Source organism: Sciurus vulgaris (assembly GCF_902686455.1).
Source record: "Sciurus vulgaris genome assembly, chromosome: 3".
NCBI lineage: Eukaryota > Metazoa > Chordata > Mammalia > Rodentia > Sciuridae > Sciurus > Sciurus vulgaris.
The window spans coordinates 46,834,735-46,853,522 of record NC_136463.1 but is presented as its reverse complement, the minus strand read 5'-3'; the positions used below and the strand labels follow the sequence as shown (position 1 = coordinate 46,853,522).

Below are 18,788 nucleotides of genomic sequence, written 5' to 3'. Positions count from 1 at the left end.
CAAATATTCTCATATTCTCAATGATCCTGGGGTTTGGTTAGCAGAGGTGTTTCCTTTCATTAGTGCTTTGCATTCTCAGCATTTGTTTCAGAATCTCAGAGATGACCAACAAAGCAGCTGTCCTTTCCAACATGGCTGGTTGTGAGAAGCCTTCAATCCCACAACCTGTTTGGGTGGAAACATATGTGAGGAGAGTTGTTCTTATTAGTGGTGGTCAGAGCCCACCCAAATGTTCTTTCCATCCTGAGATCTGGGGTGGACTGTGCTGAAAGGCTGAGATGTTGCTCCATCATTGGAACTCATTGCTTGCACATTCTCAATAAGCCTCTGCACTTAGAATGTTTTTGCTTTCCACTTCTACATCAGTAAGGAGGAAAAGTCACTTGTGGGAAGGAAATTGGCCAGCTGGGACCAAGCCCAGAAATATAACAACTATATGTTATATTTCTGTGTTTTAACTGTGGCCTATCATACAAGGTCAGGTGTGGAATTTTCCTCTTGCGATGTCAAAAAGTTTTTGATTCTGGAACATTTCAGATTTAAGATTTTTGAATTAGGAATTCTCAACCTATTTCATGAATGGAATATAACAGTCAAAAGAATCCATGAAAAAATTTTTCATTGTGTCCATATCTTTCAAGAGTAGGCCTTTTACGGCTACGTCTTTTTTTTTTTGCTAATGCTCATTTATTTATTCTAAATCTTGAGACCCAATTGGTAAAATGATAATAATAATAATAATAATAATAATAATAATAATATTAAAAAATATATGCCAATGCCACTACCTTGAGTAAGTGATAGGACATATTCACTACTTGAATTAATTCGCAGTGACCAAGGCACCCCCTCAATTCATGAGTCATTACTCTAATTGCAGATTCAATTATTTTAGATGAAGCAAACTGTACTACTGACCTTGAAGATATAGAGCTCTAAAATTTCTTCTTTTTAAAGAATAGCTTTCTAGAGATAAAATTCACGTGCCCTAACTGAACTATTTGAACTATGAAATTCAATGTTTTTGAATATATTCAGAGTTGTTATACCCATCACCATAACCATATTTATCATATTTTCATTACCTCCCCATAAAAGAACAAAGCACCCCATTAGTTGCCACCCCAATTTTTAATCCACAAAACTTAGGCAATCACTTATCCAATTTCTGACTCCATAAAATTCCCTTTTATGGAAATTCCATATAAATGACATCATACAATATATAGTTCTTCATGACCAACTTCTCTCACTTAACATTCTGCCTTCTAGAGTCATTCATACATGAGCACTTCATTCTTTCTCATGGCTTAATAGCATTCTTTATATGACTAGACCATATTTTATTTATCCACTCACTAGCTGATAGAAATTTGGTTTTTATCACTTTGGGGTTGTCATGAATATCGCCACTATAAACTTTCAGGTACAAGTTTTTTTTTCAGGGGGGTATAAATTTTCTTTTTTCTTTGGGTAGATACCTAGAAGTAGAATTACTGGATCATATAGTAACTTTGTTCTATCATTTTCCAAGAAACTGCCTCATTTTACATTGCTATCAGCAGTATATAATTGTTCTAATTCCTTCACATTTTCATGTTATTTTCTGTATTTTTTTTGTTATTGTAGCCAAGCTAGTGGCTATGAAGCTACCCTTCATTGTGTGATGTTGATTTACATTTCACAATAATTAATGATGTTGAACAATTTTTCATATGTTTACGAACCTTTTGTATGTCCTCCTTGGAGGACTATCTATTCAGGTCCTTTGCCCATTTTTTAACTGATCTTTTTTCTGTCCAAAGATCATAATAGTTATTTATGTATTCTAGATGCATGTCTCTTATCAGATATACAATCTGCAAAAATCTTACTTTTACTTTGTTGGGCACATTCTGAAGTACCAAATTTTTAATTTTGATGTTGTTCAGTTTATCTCTTTTTTATTTGTGCTTCAGCGTCATGTCTAACAGACAGCACCTCCTCCAATGTCACATATTTATGCGCATGTTTTGTCCCAAGAGCTCCATCACTTTAGCTGTTAAATTTAAATATTTGATCCATTTGATGTTTTTTATATGTTGTGATATCATGATCCAGCTCCATTCTTTCACACATGAATATCCAATTGTCCAAGTGCCATTTGCTGAGGAGACCATTCTTTTCTCATTGACTTGTCTTGGCACCCTTGTCAAAGGTCAGTTGATGGTAACTGTGAAGGTTTATTTCTGAAGATTTAAATTCTTTTTCGTTTGTTTTTCTTTTTTCGATTTTTAAATTTTATTTGTTCTAATTAGTTGTACATGACAGTAGAATGCATTTATACATTTTGATAGATCATACATAAGTAAAATGTAATCTCTCATTTTTCTGATAGTACATATGGTAGGATCACATCAGTAATGCAGTCATACATGTACATGAGGTGATGATGTCTGTTTCACTCTACTATCATTCATACCCCCATACCCTTTCCCCTCCCTTCATTCCCCTCTACCTAATATAAAGTAACTCTATTCTTCCCTATCCACCCTCCTTATTGTGAATTAGCTTCCGCATATCAGAGAAAACATTCAGGCTTTGGTTTTTTGGGATTTGGCTTATTTCATTGAGCATGATATTCTCTAACTCCATCCATTTACCAGCAAATGCCAGAATTTCATTCTTCTTTAAAGCTGAGTAATATTTCATCATATATACATATGCCACATTTTCTTTATCATTCATCTATTGAAGGGCACCTAGGAGGATTCCATAATTTAGTTAATGTGAGCTGCTATAAACATTGATGTGGTTGTGTCACTGTAGTATGCTGATTTTAAGTCCTTTGGGTATATGACAAAGAGTTGGATAACTGGGTCAAATGGTGGTTCCATTCCAAGTTTTCTGAGGAATCTCCATACTGCTTTCCATAATGGTTTCACCAATTTGCATTTTTTTAGTGTACCTTTTTACCCACATCCTTGCCAACATTTATTATTGCTTATATTCTTGATAATTGCCATTCTGATTGAAGTGAGATGAAATCTTAGAGTAGTTTTGATTTGTATTTCTCTAATTGCTAGAGATGGTGAACATTTTTCATATATTTGTTGATTGATCATCTTCTGTGAAGTGTCGTTCAGGTGCTTAGCCAATTTATTGATTGGGTTATTTGTTTTTTTGTTGTTTTTTTTAGTGTTGAGTTTTCAGAGTTCTTTCCATTGTACTCTCTGTCTTTAACCAAATACCACACTGACTGAAGTATTATAACCCTGCAATTCGTTTTGAAATTGAGAAGTGAAAATCCTCCAACTTTCTTCTTTTTCAGTAATATTTGACTATTTTGCATTCCTTAGATTTCCATATGAATTTTGGGATTTACTTCTCAATTTCCTCTAGGAAGCCAGATGGAATTTTGCTAGAGGTTGTTTTGAATCTATAGATCAGTTTGGGAAATATTTCTCTTTTAACACAAATAAGTATTCCAATTCATTAACAGGGTATGTCCTTTTATTCAGATCATCTTCCGTTTCTTTCAGCAATATTGTGTATTTTTGAAGCACTTGTTCTTAATTCTAACTTTTCATTAAGATTTCCATGGCAACTATCATCTGGATCAGATTGAGATATTACAAGCATAGTTTCATAAAAGTAATACAATTGGAATAGGTATGTAATATTGATAACAAAATCATTTAGTTTATGACTCCCTTGGTTAAGTGGCGCATATAACTACTACCAGAAAATGGACAAGTCCATTACAAACTTCCTCTGATTTATTTTTGGAAAATAAATATTTTATTCAAAATTTTACACTTAGTGTTATCTGTACAAAGTTGGACAATCTTTTAAATGGGGAAAATAATTATTGAGATGATGGAAAAGGTCAATATTCTAGATTCAATTGACACTTTGTTTACAAAACTTATAATACACACTAGAAGTAACTACTCAAACTTACAGTCATAACCCCAATAGCTTCATATGGTCCACTTAGAGCCCTGTATCTTAGGTTTTGGGGTGGCATTTATATAATCTTCCCCAGTATTGAATCTGAAGGTTTATCATCTCATTAGTGTTGAGAAGGAATAAACCGGATTGAAAGACCTATCATGCACAAGTGATTATGGCAAACAATGTACTGAACATTTCAAAAAGTTAGAAAATAGGATGTTGAAAATGTTTACTATGAAGGCATGATAAATGTTTGAGGAGACAGATATGTTTAATTTGATTTAAATAGGTATTTAAACTTGATTCAATACATATGTACATAATGTATACATATATTAAAACATCCTATTACCCTATTAATGTATATGTTTTTTATGTACAAGTTAAAAATAAATTTAATATTAAAAGTTAAAAAATATTTCCATGGTAATATTTGAAAAATATTCATGCTCATTCCCCATTCCAGATCTGAATCAGAATCTCTGGGGAAAAGTCCCAGTCACTGATATTTTTAAGACCTTCATCACATGATTCTAATGTAAAGGCATGTTTGCGGGCCACTCCTACAATAATAGAAATGTTAATGATAGCCAAGTTTCAAAAAAATCTCTTAAAAACACCATATGTATGGTTATGAGCAAAGTGCTGAACTGAAGTTGTTAAAAGTAGCTTATATTTTACTTCCTATCAGACATCTCAGGATCAGTGAGAACAAAAGGCCAAGGAACAGATTCATCAAATTCCTTCCCATTTAGGATGACAAGGTACATGGCAGATTATTTTAAGTATTGCAAGATTCATCAGAAGCTGGGGAAAAAAAACAAACTACAGAGCAGGAACCCATTAATGCAGTTATTTCATTCAGGATTTCCTATTCATAATTACTCACATACAGCAGTAGGGACCATAACTTTTACAGAGTGAAGTGCATAGACTTCCTGTAATAGCCAAAGATTTCCTGAATTTATTTTTTCAGTTCATATTTCTCTCTGAGAATCAGACAGTGAAAGAAAGGAAAACGCAAAGGAAAAACTTCTGCTTATCATTCTTTTTTTTATCCCTTTATTTTATTTATTTATTTTTATGTGATGCTAAGGATCAAACCCAGTGCCTCCATGTCCTAGACAAGTACTCTACCACTAAGTTACAACCCCAGCCCCTGCTTATCATTCTCAAAGTAATGAGTCACTGAAAAAAATAGGGCATTGATAAAATATAAAGGTGAAATTACTCTAATGACCATATTGTTAGATCATCATACTTTCTTACCGAGGACCCATTTCTTACCAAGGACCAATCAGACAAAGGCAAAGAGGTGGAACCCTGCAAAGCTAGTTCAGGGATGAAGAAGATAAATTCATCACAGCAGAAATGTTATTCAGAGAAGGAAACAAAACTGAGAAGTTAGATGGGAGCCAGCAATGGAAGGCCTTGGTGACTTTCTTCTATAGAAATTAGAGTGTCAAGGAATAGTTCTTACCTGAAGGAATAAATTGGTGAAAATGTATATTATACAGTGGAACTTGGGGAAGGGAAAGGGTCTGGGAATTTCACATGAACCAGCTAGAAAGAAGAACTGAACATTGATTAAAGGTGTCTAGGAGACAATGGTTGCACCCCAAGTCACAATGACGTGAGGACACTGGTACCATCTTTAGAAAGGGGTAGACAACAGAGTACAGCAGGTTGAGAAGGGTATGAGGATCCAGGAAGAGGATAAAGGGAGTTTGAGTTTAGATCAGTGTATGTTATATGCCTGTGTGGAAATAAGATACTGAAACTCATCAAAATGTACAATTAATACATGTTAAACATTAAAAAATAGTTGTTGAGACACTTAAGGCTGTAGAACTCATGCTTAATAAGATATCTGGATTGGAGAAAGAGATTGGGAAGGGCCTCAAGTGCATAATAACTGAAATCTTAAAGGCAGAGATCTTATGGTAACGAGTCCAGAAAGTAAAAATCAGAGAACTCAGAACTAAATCAAGATTGGAAGAGAGACTGTGGGAGAAATCAGCAGAGTAGTTCAGATACAACTATCAGCTTCTGGGTGGCAATTTGGTGATGTATAAAGGCTTTCTTCCAAATGCATATTCTTTTGACATATGCATATTCTTAGATTAATTTCCTGAAATTAATCTAAGGATGTAATAGAAGTATGTACAGTTATACAGTTATCAATAGTAATAATTTTACACACTGCAGTGTAACTAAAATTGAAAAAGAGTGGCATAATGAAACAACCTAACTACTCTAAGAGAGGATCAACTTTTTAAAAAATGATAGCACCTTTATATTTTGGAATGCTGTAACTATTAAAAATCATATCTTCAAATAATATCTAATGATAAAAATTATTCCAATATAACTTTACATGAATAAAGCACTATTGAAATTCATAAACACAGCATGATTCTAATCTTTAAGACATGTCAGTGTGTCACTGTGTGAGTTGGGTGGTATGTCTAAGCATGTTTAATAAAATGACTGAAACACTCCAAAATTGATGTCAATATCTGTTCAGTGGAGCTGCAAGCAATGTTTATCTTTCTTTACTATTTTCTATATTTTCAAATTCCTAGTTAACATGTATTACTTTTAAAATCATGAAAAATGTATCTTATTTAAGTGCTATAGACATCTGATATGCTCTTATAAGTGACTTTATGTAACACCATTTTATTTCTACATTAGAAACACAAGTTAATTACTAAGTTTCTCATTATTGAACCATTTATTGAAGCATTTCCCCCATATTTACCGTCAGCAGTTGTTTCTCAACTTCATCATGAACTAGATCAATTCCCATTCTCTTCTCCCGATGAAAGAGACATTCTCGGGCAACCTACAGATCAACAAATAATAGAATATGTTAATACAAACTGACCATAAACTGTATCTATCAGTTCCAAAAAAATGTTAAAAAAATATGTCAATAGGCACTCTCATTTTGTGGTACACTACTATGAAAAAGACTGTGACCACTAAATAAATCTTTGTGCAAATTAAAAGATAAAGAATTACCTCTTCAAAGTGCCTAAAAAAATTCCCAATTTGGAAAGTTGACAAAATTAAGCAGATGGTATCTATTTGATCTCCACAAATTAGCATCTGAGAAAGTTACTTGACATTAGTTTGTTCAAGAAAAATAGTTCTATAACATGAAACATAGACTTAAAGATATTATTTCCAAATATTTTCTAAGAAGAAGAGTAAGGGAGAAATGAGTGATTATTTTTCAAGATATAAAATATATGCATAGCCAAAAATCCAAGTATTGCTTTTTTAAAAGTGTTATTTATTACTTCCTAATTATAAAAGTAATATGCTTTTATTAAGGAGAAAAATGTAGAAAATATAACTTGACTGTATTTCTGTTATTGTTGTGTTTGTTTTATTTTTTCAAAATGGAAGCCATTATGTCCTTACAATTATATATAATGCTTTATACAATTGATGTTAAATAGTAGATCCCTGTCACAAAGTATGCTGAGACAGAGTAGGTTAATGACTACCATGGAAAAACAACTTAGATGCTAACAATAAATAATGTATGAAAGAACCTTATATGGCTGTTAAAATGCTTTGTTGAAAACCTGTTTTATGACATGAGTCTACTGTATAATGTTAAATTTTTTAAAAGCGTAAAATATAAAAGTATGTAAGCCAGATATAATATTATTGAAAAATTTCCTTACATATATCTCTAATTATTTAATGTAATTTATACTTAGTAGAAGGAGAATTCATGGGCCAGGGAGAACCTGTGATTATTTTAGGATATATTCCTAAATTGTTTTCCAGGAAATTTCTACCAACCCTTGGTCTCACCAATAATACATAAAGTGCCCGTTTTCTGCTCCTTTGCCAATCATAGGGTTATAAGTTTATACTACCACAAATTTGATAGTCCAAATGGTCACCTCATTGATTTAATTAATGTTGTCTATTAAATTTAGCATTTTTTCTTATATAACTGATCATCTATTTTTTTTTTTTTTTTTGAGATTTATATGTTTAGGCAACTAACTCTAATTTTAATAAGAACCTTCTAATCCTGTTTTGAGAGTATTCTAGCACACAAGAACATTCAGACAAAAATTGCAGATAAAAAATTCAAATCAGAATAATCTCACTGAAAGTCATCACTAAAATGGATACTAAGAAACTGAATCTCATCTGGAAATTAAGAGGACAACCAACTATCATTTTAAGGATCTTTTCAATCCATGAAGGCAGAGTGGGGGCTATACTATAAACAATAATCCTCAGAACGAATTGGGAAGAATAAGAGGCTTTCTAACTCTGAACAATTCAGGATGAATTAATTTTTATAAAAAAAAAAACATTGGTATACTACCAACCTTCCTCAGGATTCTGGGAGTTTTGTTTTTGTGTGCTTGTGGTTAATGGGAAGGGGTTGTGACAGGAAGTGACAGTGTGTAAGATGCTCAACAAACTCATTAAACAACTAGACTTTACAGCTCCTTGGCTCTCCAAACTCTTCTACCTACAGATACCATGGTGAAGACCTACTGCAAATGCTTATCACACAGGAAATAATTCATGCAAACATGAAGATGAATGTTGTTAGCTATGCTCATCAAAACATATACAACTTCTAAAATAATTTCTATGATTTGCATATTTTCAAATATGGAATGTCCCCTTTCAATGGTGGAGGGCAGCATGGGGTTGGAGAGCCTATCATGTAGAACTAGGGTTAGATGTGGTTTGAGTTCACTCAAAAGCCAGTAACTAACTGGACACTGTTCTTATTATCATGGCAATGGCCTAACCTCAGTCCCATGTCTCTATTTTAAAAAGCTCATTCTATTTTGTAAGGTGGTCTCATTTGATAATTTGTGCCCTGAAACAGAATCATAACATATACAGGAGGCAGTTCATGACACAAGCTAAGAGAATAAAATTCTTTTCCTTAAATATGTTTAATCTTAATCTAGGAACAGTAGTGATCAAGAAGCCTTTTTAAGAGTTAAGAAGACGCTATTTTTACCTCAAGCATTGTGCATTCTAATGGTGTCTCCTTAATTAGTCTTATCTGCTTTGTATCAAGTAGTTGCAGAATGTGTTCAAATGGTTTTACCATTACTGAAATCAGTTACAGATTCATTGGTAGGAAGTTGTGTCTACAGGTGAAATGAAGCACATTCTGATATAAAATAACCTCAGAAATTCAACCAGTGGGCTATAACAAGCAAAATGCAGTGCCTTTTATCATAAACTCTTATAGTTACCTGAAGAGGGGCTTCAGTCTCCACCAAAGCCCTCTCCAATCTTTTCTTAACATCAGTAAGTGCGTTTGTCTCTCCAATCATTTCATCCAACTCATGAGTGATTTCAGATTTCCAAAATCCTATATCGTTGACACGTTCTCCCAAATTTTGGGTTGACTCTGCCTGGGTTTTTCTTGTTTGTTGATACTTGTCTTGAATAAGGCGAGATGTATCTACTCTGAATCTCTCAGAATTATGCCGGGAAGTATTAGACTCTTGGAAGTTGGTTAAATTGGACCTGTACCAATCATCAGCAGTATATCTTGTAAAGAGAGTGGTTCTGTTGGAAACAAAGGGAAGCATGGTACTCTCGGACAGCCTCTGAGCTCTGGTGCTGTATGGGGCCAAGGTCGGAAAGTCGGAGGCCACTTTGTAGTATGTGCTGGGTCTCCAAGGAAGGCTCAAGCTGTGAGTCAAATTGAGATGGGGAAAGCGGTTCCTATAGCTTGATGCCAAAGTACTAATGGCTGGTAGAAAGCTGGTTGGTGTTGGTGGAGGATGGGCGTAAGTTGCTGTTAAAGTAGAACCTAAAGGTTCCATGGTGCCCAAACACGATCTGTAAATCTGTCCTGTTTAAACACAAAGTAAAAATAGAAAGTAATATTAATGAATCTCATGAAACATACCAAAAAAATGGCAAAATCTTAGTATCAGTTACATTGCTCCCTAACTCATTAGATATTTTTCTAATTTGTTACCCATGCTTCCAAGTGATAATCAAAAAAAAAATTGTTTTCTTCTCTGAGTAAGGTCTCATTTTTTGAAAATTTGCCATATGAATTTTTATTTTTTTTTAAATTAAGAGAGTGGTATTGTCTCACTTTAACAAATTAAAATCAAGAACCTAAATTATGCAGTCTAAAAGATGGGGTTTGAAATCTTGGCCCTGCTATTTACTAGTTATGTGACACAAGGCAAATTACTTAATCTCTCTGTGTCTCAGCTGCCTCATCTATAATTAATCGTTATTATTATTCCCTAATAAAAACATACACACATATTATTAGGGAATAATACTAGTACTTTATTCTTTAGATCATTATAAGCAGTATTAGCAGTAAGGGATTTTTGACAGCATCATCCTCCCATGTCATACTAAATAAACATTCAATCTGGGTAAAAATTGTGTGATTGGTGTGCAAGCACATTTCAGGGAAAGTACTAGGTCTTTTTTCCTGGCAACTTGCCATCTCTAAGTACCTCTGATATAAAAACTCTTGAGCAGCCACAGGGTTACAAGGACTAATACTATGTATTTGAAATGGCATATAGTAAGTCCTCAATAAACATTAGCTTCTTAAATTAGTAATGCAAACGTGTATGTAAAGTAAAAGGTAAATATCCTTTCTCTCTCAAAAGTGAACTCCATGGTAGAAGCCACTGTGAACAGCTCATAAGTAGTTGTATTTTTCCAGATCTTTCCCATTCATGTACTGACTAACTTATGGTATTTATATACTATAGACATCTATCTATATACAATTTATACAATTGTACAGAGCTATTTAATATAAAACTTGAATTATCCTAATCTTCATTCCTATCATTCTCAAACATGTTTTTTTTAAGCTTAAGTTTAAGAGGTTCATATTTTGTACATCTCCCATATTAGAAGACATAGATCCACTTCATCCTTTTTTAGGAAGTTCTATTGTCTGGAACTTTTAATCAAGGATGCCAGAGACAATGATAAACTTTTCAGTATCCAAATACCATTTTGTTTGGGGATTTGTGTCTATGGACCTGTTTACTGAAAAAGAAAAAGAAAATCAGATCCATTTCTATGCACTACTCAGGAGGAAAAAAACAGAAAAATCCTTAAATGATTAGTTAAATAGCTATGTCTTGAAGCCTTTGGTGCCCAATCCACAATATAATCTATTTGTAGGTCTATCCAAGTTAAAATCCATTCAGCCCACATAAAGAATTAACTGTCCATGACTGTGCTGGTTATACGCATGACCCTAGCTCTCTTACTTTATCCTGCATCCTTCTCTTCTATAGCCCCCAAATACCTTCTACTTGGCAAGCTTAGAAAATGGTGGTAAAAAGGAAGCCTTAGTAACCATTTGTTGTTCTTCACTTCAGTTTGAAACTTAAAGACTGATTTTTGAAAAAGGAAATTCAAAGTAACTTGAGGCTGTAGGGTCCCAAAGGTTGCCTTAGTTCTCACCCTTTCTCCATGTCAAATCTAGGAATAATATAGTTTTCTTCCAGCAAGAAGTTTCAATGGGAATAGACCACTCCTACTTCACTTTTGATAATTCTTAACAATAGTGGATCCACTAACCAATGGCTCACTTGGTATTTTGACCAAGGAATTCCCAGTGTAGAATACCATTTGAGTTTTTCTAATACAGGCTATGTTGGCATCTTGAGATATCTCAACCCAGGACTGTCAAATATTGAACATGAGTCACCTCTTCCCTAATTCATAAACCATGGGAGACATATGGACTGCGAAAAATCAAGATAGTGCAAATTAGCACTTAGAGATTTTTTTAAAATTAGGGATGGGTTTTCACTTAGAATCTGGAACGTGAAGCATAAAACTCAAGTTAGTTAGAACTCACAAGGTAGAGTTGCTCATATATGACAGTAAGAATCACATGAAGAGAAAATATTTCACAGCCACATCTGGAGTGTAAACTCTAGCCAACCATCTTTTGAAGACATTCAGAAAGACTGAATAAAAGACATTGCATGGTGATGTCCCATCAAAGTATTTTGCTTTCCTGTATTGTTGTTGTTGTTGTTATTGGTCAAGAAAACTGAAATTGTAATGGCCTAAAAAACATTTAAACACTTAAATTCCTACCTCCAACCATGATAGGTGAATAAAATCCAGACTAGACTATTACTCTGAAAAACCTACACCAGATATACAAAACTGCTTTTATATTTTGGTCAACGAGTAGTGCAGGACTCTGACCCCTGAGAGAAGAGAAACAAATAAGATAATTTTCTAATTACAATGGCATTGCACATGGAGGCAATTTCCACACCATTGTGGGAAAAACAAATTTAAAAAATGAGCCTAGCAGACTTTGTGAGCCAAGAAAGAAATCAGAATTTGGGGAGGCTGAGGCAGTTAGACATTTTGAAATAGGATTCTGGAATAAAGTGAGCTCAACAAAGAGCTCCAGAAATCTATATAGGAATCCATGTAAGTCTTCACTAAGAAAGTCTTTACATACATCATGGGACCTTCCATAAATATTGGCAAAGAGACATGGCAGAGCTATTAGTTGAGTGATTTCTAGAGCTCACTGAAGGTGGAGACACATTTTGAACTCAGACTAATCAAATGTGAAAATTAATGGTGATTACTTGGAGCATTCTATGGAAACCTTAGAGAGGCATACATTTGAGCAAAGTCAGAACTTTTCCTGAGGGAAAGTACCACAGACTCACTGTAGGGAAACAAAAAAAAAAGCCTTAAAACAGACCTCAAAGATAGGAAGCTGATCCACAAGTAACTTAAATGCCAGACAACATCAAGATACTCAACTATGTAATAGCACAATGTCCAGCATCCAATCAAAAACTACCAGACAAACCAAGAGGTAGGAAAATGAGATCCATATTTAGGGAAAATACGTCAATGGAAGCAAGCCTAGAAATGGGCGAGGTGGTGTGATTAGAAAGTATGTATAAGTATTTAGTACAAGTACATAATTAAGAAAGATATGCAAGATTTTTAAAAGAACCAAATGGAGCCCCCTAAGTGGTAGCACATGCCTGCAATACCAGCAACTATGGAGCCTGAGGCAGAAGGATCACAAGTCCTAGGCCAGCCTAGGCAACTTAGTGAGAACTTGCCTCAAAATAAAACATAAAACAGGCCAGGGATGCAGCTCAGTAATAAAGCACCTCTGGTTCTACCCCCAGTACTGCAACAAAAGAACCAAATGGAACTTTAGAGATAAAGCATATAATATGTACTAACATAATATATACTTGTACAATTTCACTAGATGTGATTAATAACAGATTAGGCGTTAGATAAATAAAGATTAATGAGCTCAATTCTAACCAAACTGAAGCACAGAGGTGTTTTTCTTAACTGAAATAACAAGAGAAAAATCACCTCAGTAGCTTACAGTACAGGAGAAGCGGTTTAATGTCATCTCTTTAGAGTGTCATTAGGAGAGAGGAGAGGACAAAAATATGTAAAGATACATGATTATTTTCCAAATATGATGAAATCATAATCTCTACAAACTCCAAGAGAATAAACACACATACCTGCACACACCCCACGACCACAATTTCCATCCCAGGGCTCATCAAAATCAAATTGCTAAAAGCTAGTGATAAAGAGAGGAGTTCAAAATCAGAGGGAAAAGACAGATTAAGTAGAAAGCAACAAAGATCAGAATTACTTCAGAATTATTATCAGAAACTATGCAAGTCAGAAGATAATTAAACAAGATCTTTATTGTATTGCTTATTTATCATTTTCCCCTTCCTTCCTTCTTTCCTTTCTTCCTTCTTTTCTTTCTTTATTCCTCTGCTAGGAATCAAAGTGTAAAACTAGATTTCTATATCTACTGAAAATATCCTTGAAAAAGTAAGATGAAATAAAATTTTTGAAACAAAAACCAAAATAATTCATCAGCAGCAGACCTGTAATAAAAGAATTGTTAAAGGAAATTCTTCAGGCAAAAGGAAATTATACCAGATGGAAACTTGGAACCATACAAAGAAATGAAGAATGTCAGAAATGGTAAGCATGTGTGCTAATGCTAAAAAGAAAACTTTTCTGACTTTCAAATTTCTTTTCAAATTTCCTTTGAAATTTACTTAAAATAAAAATAACAAAAATTTCTTTTGGCATTTATAAAATAGAAGTAATTATATGGTAATGAGTATAAATGATTGAGGGCTTAGCTGGAAATATAATAAGGGTCTTATAACTGAATGGAATGTTATTTAAATATATCCTGCGATAGTTAAAAATGCAAGTTGCAAACTTTAGTAGTTTTCTCAAAAATGTAATCTAAGTTCCCATGCACAGTCTAAGACCTTTTCAGGAGTAAAAAAGTTAAAATTATTTTCAAATACTTGGATGCTATTCACCTTACTTTTTTTTCTTTTTGCCCTGTTATCTCATAAATTTATAGTGCTTACCAGAGATGTAATCACATGTGATATCAGCAGAATGAATGAAAAATATAAGTAAATTCAGCTACTGAAGTAGAAATTAAAGAACTTTACCAAAAATGTAAAACAATACCATATTTCCCAGTAATTTTTATTGTAGAAATTTATGTTTAATAAAAATGTAATTTGTTAGTATATACTATTTTTTAAATAAATTCATATTTTATTTTCTAAATTTTAATTTTATATATATACATATATAAATGTACACATATATGTATATATATTTCTACATACAAGAAAGCTCTTTGAGATCCTCAATATTATGTAAAGGGATCCTGACCCAGATACCAAAAGTGTTTTTGAATTGCTGACCTGGAGTGAATACTAAGGAAAACAAACTTCTAACTAATAAGTCAAGGCTGAAGAAAAAAATGGAAGACAAAAAAGACACATAATTAATTCAAGAGAAAAAAGGACAAAAACAAGACAAAGCAAAAACAAATAGCAAAATTATAGATATAAATCCAACTATATTGATAATTACATTTACAATAAATGATCTAAGCAATCCAATTAAAAATCATAGATTTTTAGAATAGTTTTTAAATAACAATATTAAGCTATATACTATCTAGAAAATTCCCGTTTTAAATATACAACACAGATAAGTTAAAAATGAAAGTGCAGAAAATATATACTGTGTAAACATTAACCAAAAGAACACTAAAGTGGCTACTAAATAGACTTCAGAACAAGAACTATTATCAGAGATAAAGATAGAAATAAGAATAAAGGGATCAAGTAGACATACAATTTTAAATGTCTATATAATCATTAACATAAATATGTAACACAAAGACTGACAGAACTAAAATGAGAAATAGACAAATCCACAATTGTAGTTGGATATTTCATCATTCTTCTCTCAGTAATTCATAGAAAAAGTAAACAGAAAATTGGTTAATACATAGACTATTTGCATTCCATTACAACTATCTGGACCTAATTTACATCTTAGAACACCTACCCCAAAAAGCAGACTGGATACTATTCCCAACAGCACAGAAAACGTTAATCAACGTAGACAATATTATGACCCATAAAACAAGTCTCAAATAATCATAAAATATTGAAATCATACAAAGTACATATGTTCTCTGAACATATCAGAATTAAATTAGAAATAAATATTAGATTCAAAGCTGAAGAAAATTAACACAGTTCTAAATAAGTCACAAATCAGTGAAGAAATCATACAGGAAATTAGAAAATGGCATTCACTGAATAAGAACAGTATATCAAAATTTGTGAAATGTGTCTAAATAGTGATTGGAAGGATGGTTATACTCTATCAGCTTCTATTAGAAAATAAGGAGGAGGCAAAAATCAATGACCTGTGCTTTAATCTAGAAAAATGGCAAAACAAACCCAAAGTAGAAGGAAAACATAATAAAGAGAAAAATCAATGAAACAGAAAATGGGGAACTAGGGAAAAATTAATGAAACCCTCTCAGTAAAACTGGTAAACCTCTTGCTAGACTTATTAACATAAGAGAGCAAATTACTAATATCAGGAGCAAAAGAGAAAATATTACTACACACCTAGAAAATGTTAGAAAGTTTATAAATAAATATTACTGACAACTTTATGCCAAGAAATTTGACAACAATTATGGATAAAATTGTTAAAAGATATAATGAAAATGAAAGAAGAGATAGATAGCCCTGAAGTAATTAAAGAAACAGGATCTATTAAGTCTTCCCTCAAATATTTTAAGACTTCTGACCTAGATATATTCACTGGCAGATTCTACCAAACTTTTAAGGAAGAAATAGTTCCTCAGCTTTTAAAAGCATATGGCTTAATTTGCTGATCTGTGTCCTTTACAATGTTTACCTTCTCTAATTTTTAGCTCAGTCATTTCCAAAGGGGGCATGTGCAGCACATACTAAGATTTATTAACTAATGCTATAAATATCTCACATTTGCAAGGAAATTGAACAAAGTTCTTAGGAAAAAATGAGTGAAAATAGCTATGGAAAAGTTCATCCCCTTGATCATGCAATTGCTTTATATTATAGTTTTAATTATAACCAAATAGCATTTTAAGAAATTGAGACATGTGCTACCCAATCAAACATAGTGTTTGGCTATGTTCATTTAATGTGTGATCAATACGTATTTACATACTGAAAAGAGTTATAATAGTCTTCTATAAATGTTGACATGCTAAATATGGAACCAATCACAGACGTTTTAAATTCTGGAAAGTTTCATTGACAATACAAAATCTGGCCTCAAATAAAATGACATGTTTTATTAGCACAGACTTCAAGTCAGACTTTAAGATCATAAATATTTTAAAGTATAAACATCTATATTTTAGATGACACAAGTTTAAAAAGTTTACTGGAATTGCCCATTCCTAGCCTAAGACCTGGGGCAAGCAAGCATAGACTTCAAAAGACTCTCATATTCCACTCCCTGGTTCCTTTAGTTCTATTCACTTACTCAAACTAGAGAAGGAATAAAACATCACCACATATACGTTATAACAGAATCAGAAGAAACGATACCAGATTTCAATGTTTGTCATGTTTCTTTAGGCATAGGTTGAATAATGAAGGAAAAGCCAAAAGATCTCTCTTCCCCCAAAATGGAAAGAAATTCTATTTATTGATGTTGTATAAAGTACTACACACTTGTCAGCCATATGCAGTATCTAGAAAACTTGGAAGGGGACATTCCCTATGACTCAGCTCTTCAACTCCTTGATGTACACTTAGAGAAACTCAAATATGTATAAAATCAGAATGTACAAAAATATTTCTCTAATAATTTTTAAAGGGAGCAAACTAAAAGTCCATGAACAGGAGAATATATACATAACTTTTGGTAAATTCGTGTAAGAATTAGCACATGTCAGTTAAAGTGAATCACCTAGAGAATGTACAGCATAATACTATTACATAAACTTTTAAAAAACACTACATATATATTGGTCTTTGGTTAATAAGTAGTAAAAGTATAAAATACATGGAATATAAGTAAACATTAAATTCTGGTAGGTGAGTACAGTAAGGAAGGAGAGAGGGGAATGAACGAGAGGCCTCAACTGTACCTGTAACCATTTGTTTAGGGGGGGAAACTATGTTAGGGTTAGGTACATGGATAATTGCTTACTGTGCTTATTGTGTGAAGTATTCCACTTAAAAAAAGATTAGAATATTTTATCAAACTCCTCAAAACACTTTGTCTATTAATAAAACTATTTGCTTTCTTTTTTTTACAATGACCAAGTGAATAATTTTATCCAGTTCCAAAATGTTTATTACAACACCCTAAGCCACTAGAAGAAAACAATAAGGTACTTGGTTTAACTGCCAAAACCCAAGTGAGAGCTTCACAAACAGAGATGAACAGAAAAGACCTTGGACAGAAAGAAAACACCTAACTACTCTGAACTTAAAGAATTCTATCTTTGAACCGCCAGGTGATTGTTAAGACTCCCCAGTGGCTGCAAAACCCTGCCCAGTGAAGCAGAAGGAATAGGGACATGTTTGGGGTGGCCAGCACCACAGTGGGAAAAAATGCTAGGATTAGGTACATGGATGCTTGTATATTATGCTTATTGTGTGAAGTATTTCATTTTTTTAAAAAAGGAGAAGAATATTTTATCGGCTTTCTGACATTGCTAACAGGTGTTGGAAATTGTATGACTCTGGGGCTCGGATGCCCCGTTTCTGGTTCCTCATTTACTAATAACTTCTCAACCCCTGAAAAGCATCATAAAGATAAATCATGAGAGCATAGGAGACTGGGTAGGAGGTGTCTTGGGTTTATACGGTTTTATTTGCGGAGAAAGTTGAGACAGAGAAGTGAAGATGAAGGGGAGGAATGCAGGGTTTCCGCGACCTTCCCGCGATGCTGAGGCCAGATGTTGGAGCCCTGACAGGCCAAGAGGGACCCTGCCCTGCCGGAGGTCACCCCAGCGGCAGGCAGGGGTCGAGGAGACCACTCACCTGTCATTGTATGCCGGCGAGGGGCGGGGAAGGGGGCGGTGAAAGCAAAGGTCTAAGACCCACTATACCATCGCCCACTGAGGCTCAGACCCCGACCGGTCCGGCCTCTGGCCCCGCCTTTCCCATCTGTGGCATCATCTCCCGCGGGCCACTCAACGGCCGCCCCGGCTGACTCGCCGGGAGCTGATTGGTCGGTCAGGGGAGAGGCGGGAGGCAGGAGCTGCAAGACCAGGAAGGAAACCCCGCGGAAGGCAGTTGCCAAGGACGCTCTCGCGCTTAGTAACCGCGGTCCCGAGAAAGAACTGTTGGGTCCCAGAGGCGAAAGGGGTGAGGGCAACTCAATTGACAGGACAGGGCCACTCCCCTGTCTCTGGAAGCATTTCATTATGAACTCATCCAGAAGCATGGAACTTGGTGGCC

At 34.0% G+C, this 18,788-nt stretch overlaps 1 protein-coding gene across 1 annotated transcript in view; it reads right to left on the bottom strand.

The window, feature by feature from the left end:
* The window catches only part of TEKT3 (tektin 3), a 47,082-nt gene extending 28,592 nt beyond the window's left edge, over positions 1-18,490 (bottom strand). Inside the window, exons 1-3 of the mRNA XM_079131166.1 lie at positions 18,369-18,490; positions 9,198-9,805; positions 6,701-6,784 (exon numbers count right to left, since the gene is read on the bottom strand). Coding sequence (XP_078987292.1) covers positions 6,701-6,784; positions 9,198-9,805; positions 18,369-18,375 — 699 coding nt within the window. The 5' untranslated portion in view covers positions 18,376-18,490. The remainder of the gene's footprint in view (positions 1-6,700; positions 6,785-9,197; positions 9,806-18,368) is intronic.
* Between the last annotated feature and the right edge of the window lie 298 nt (positions 18,491-18,788).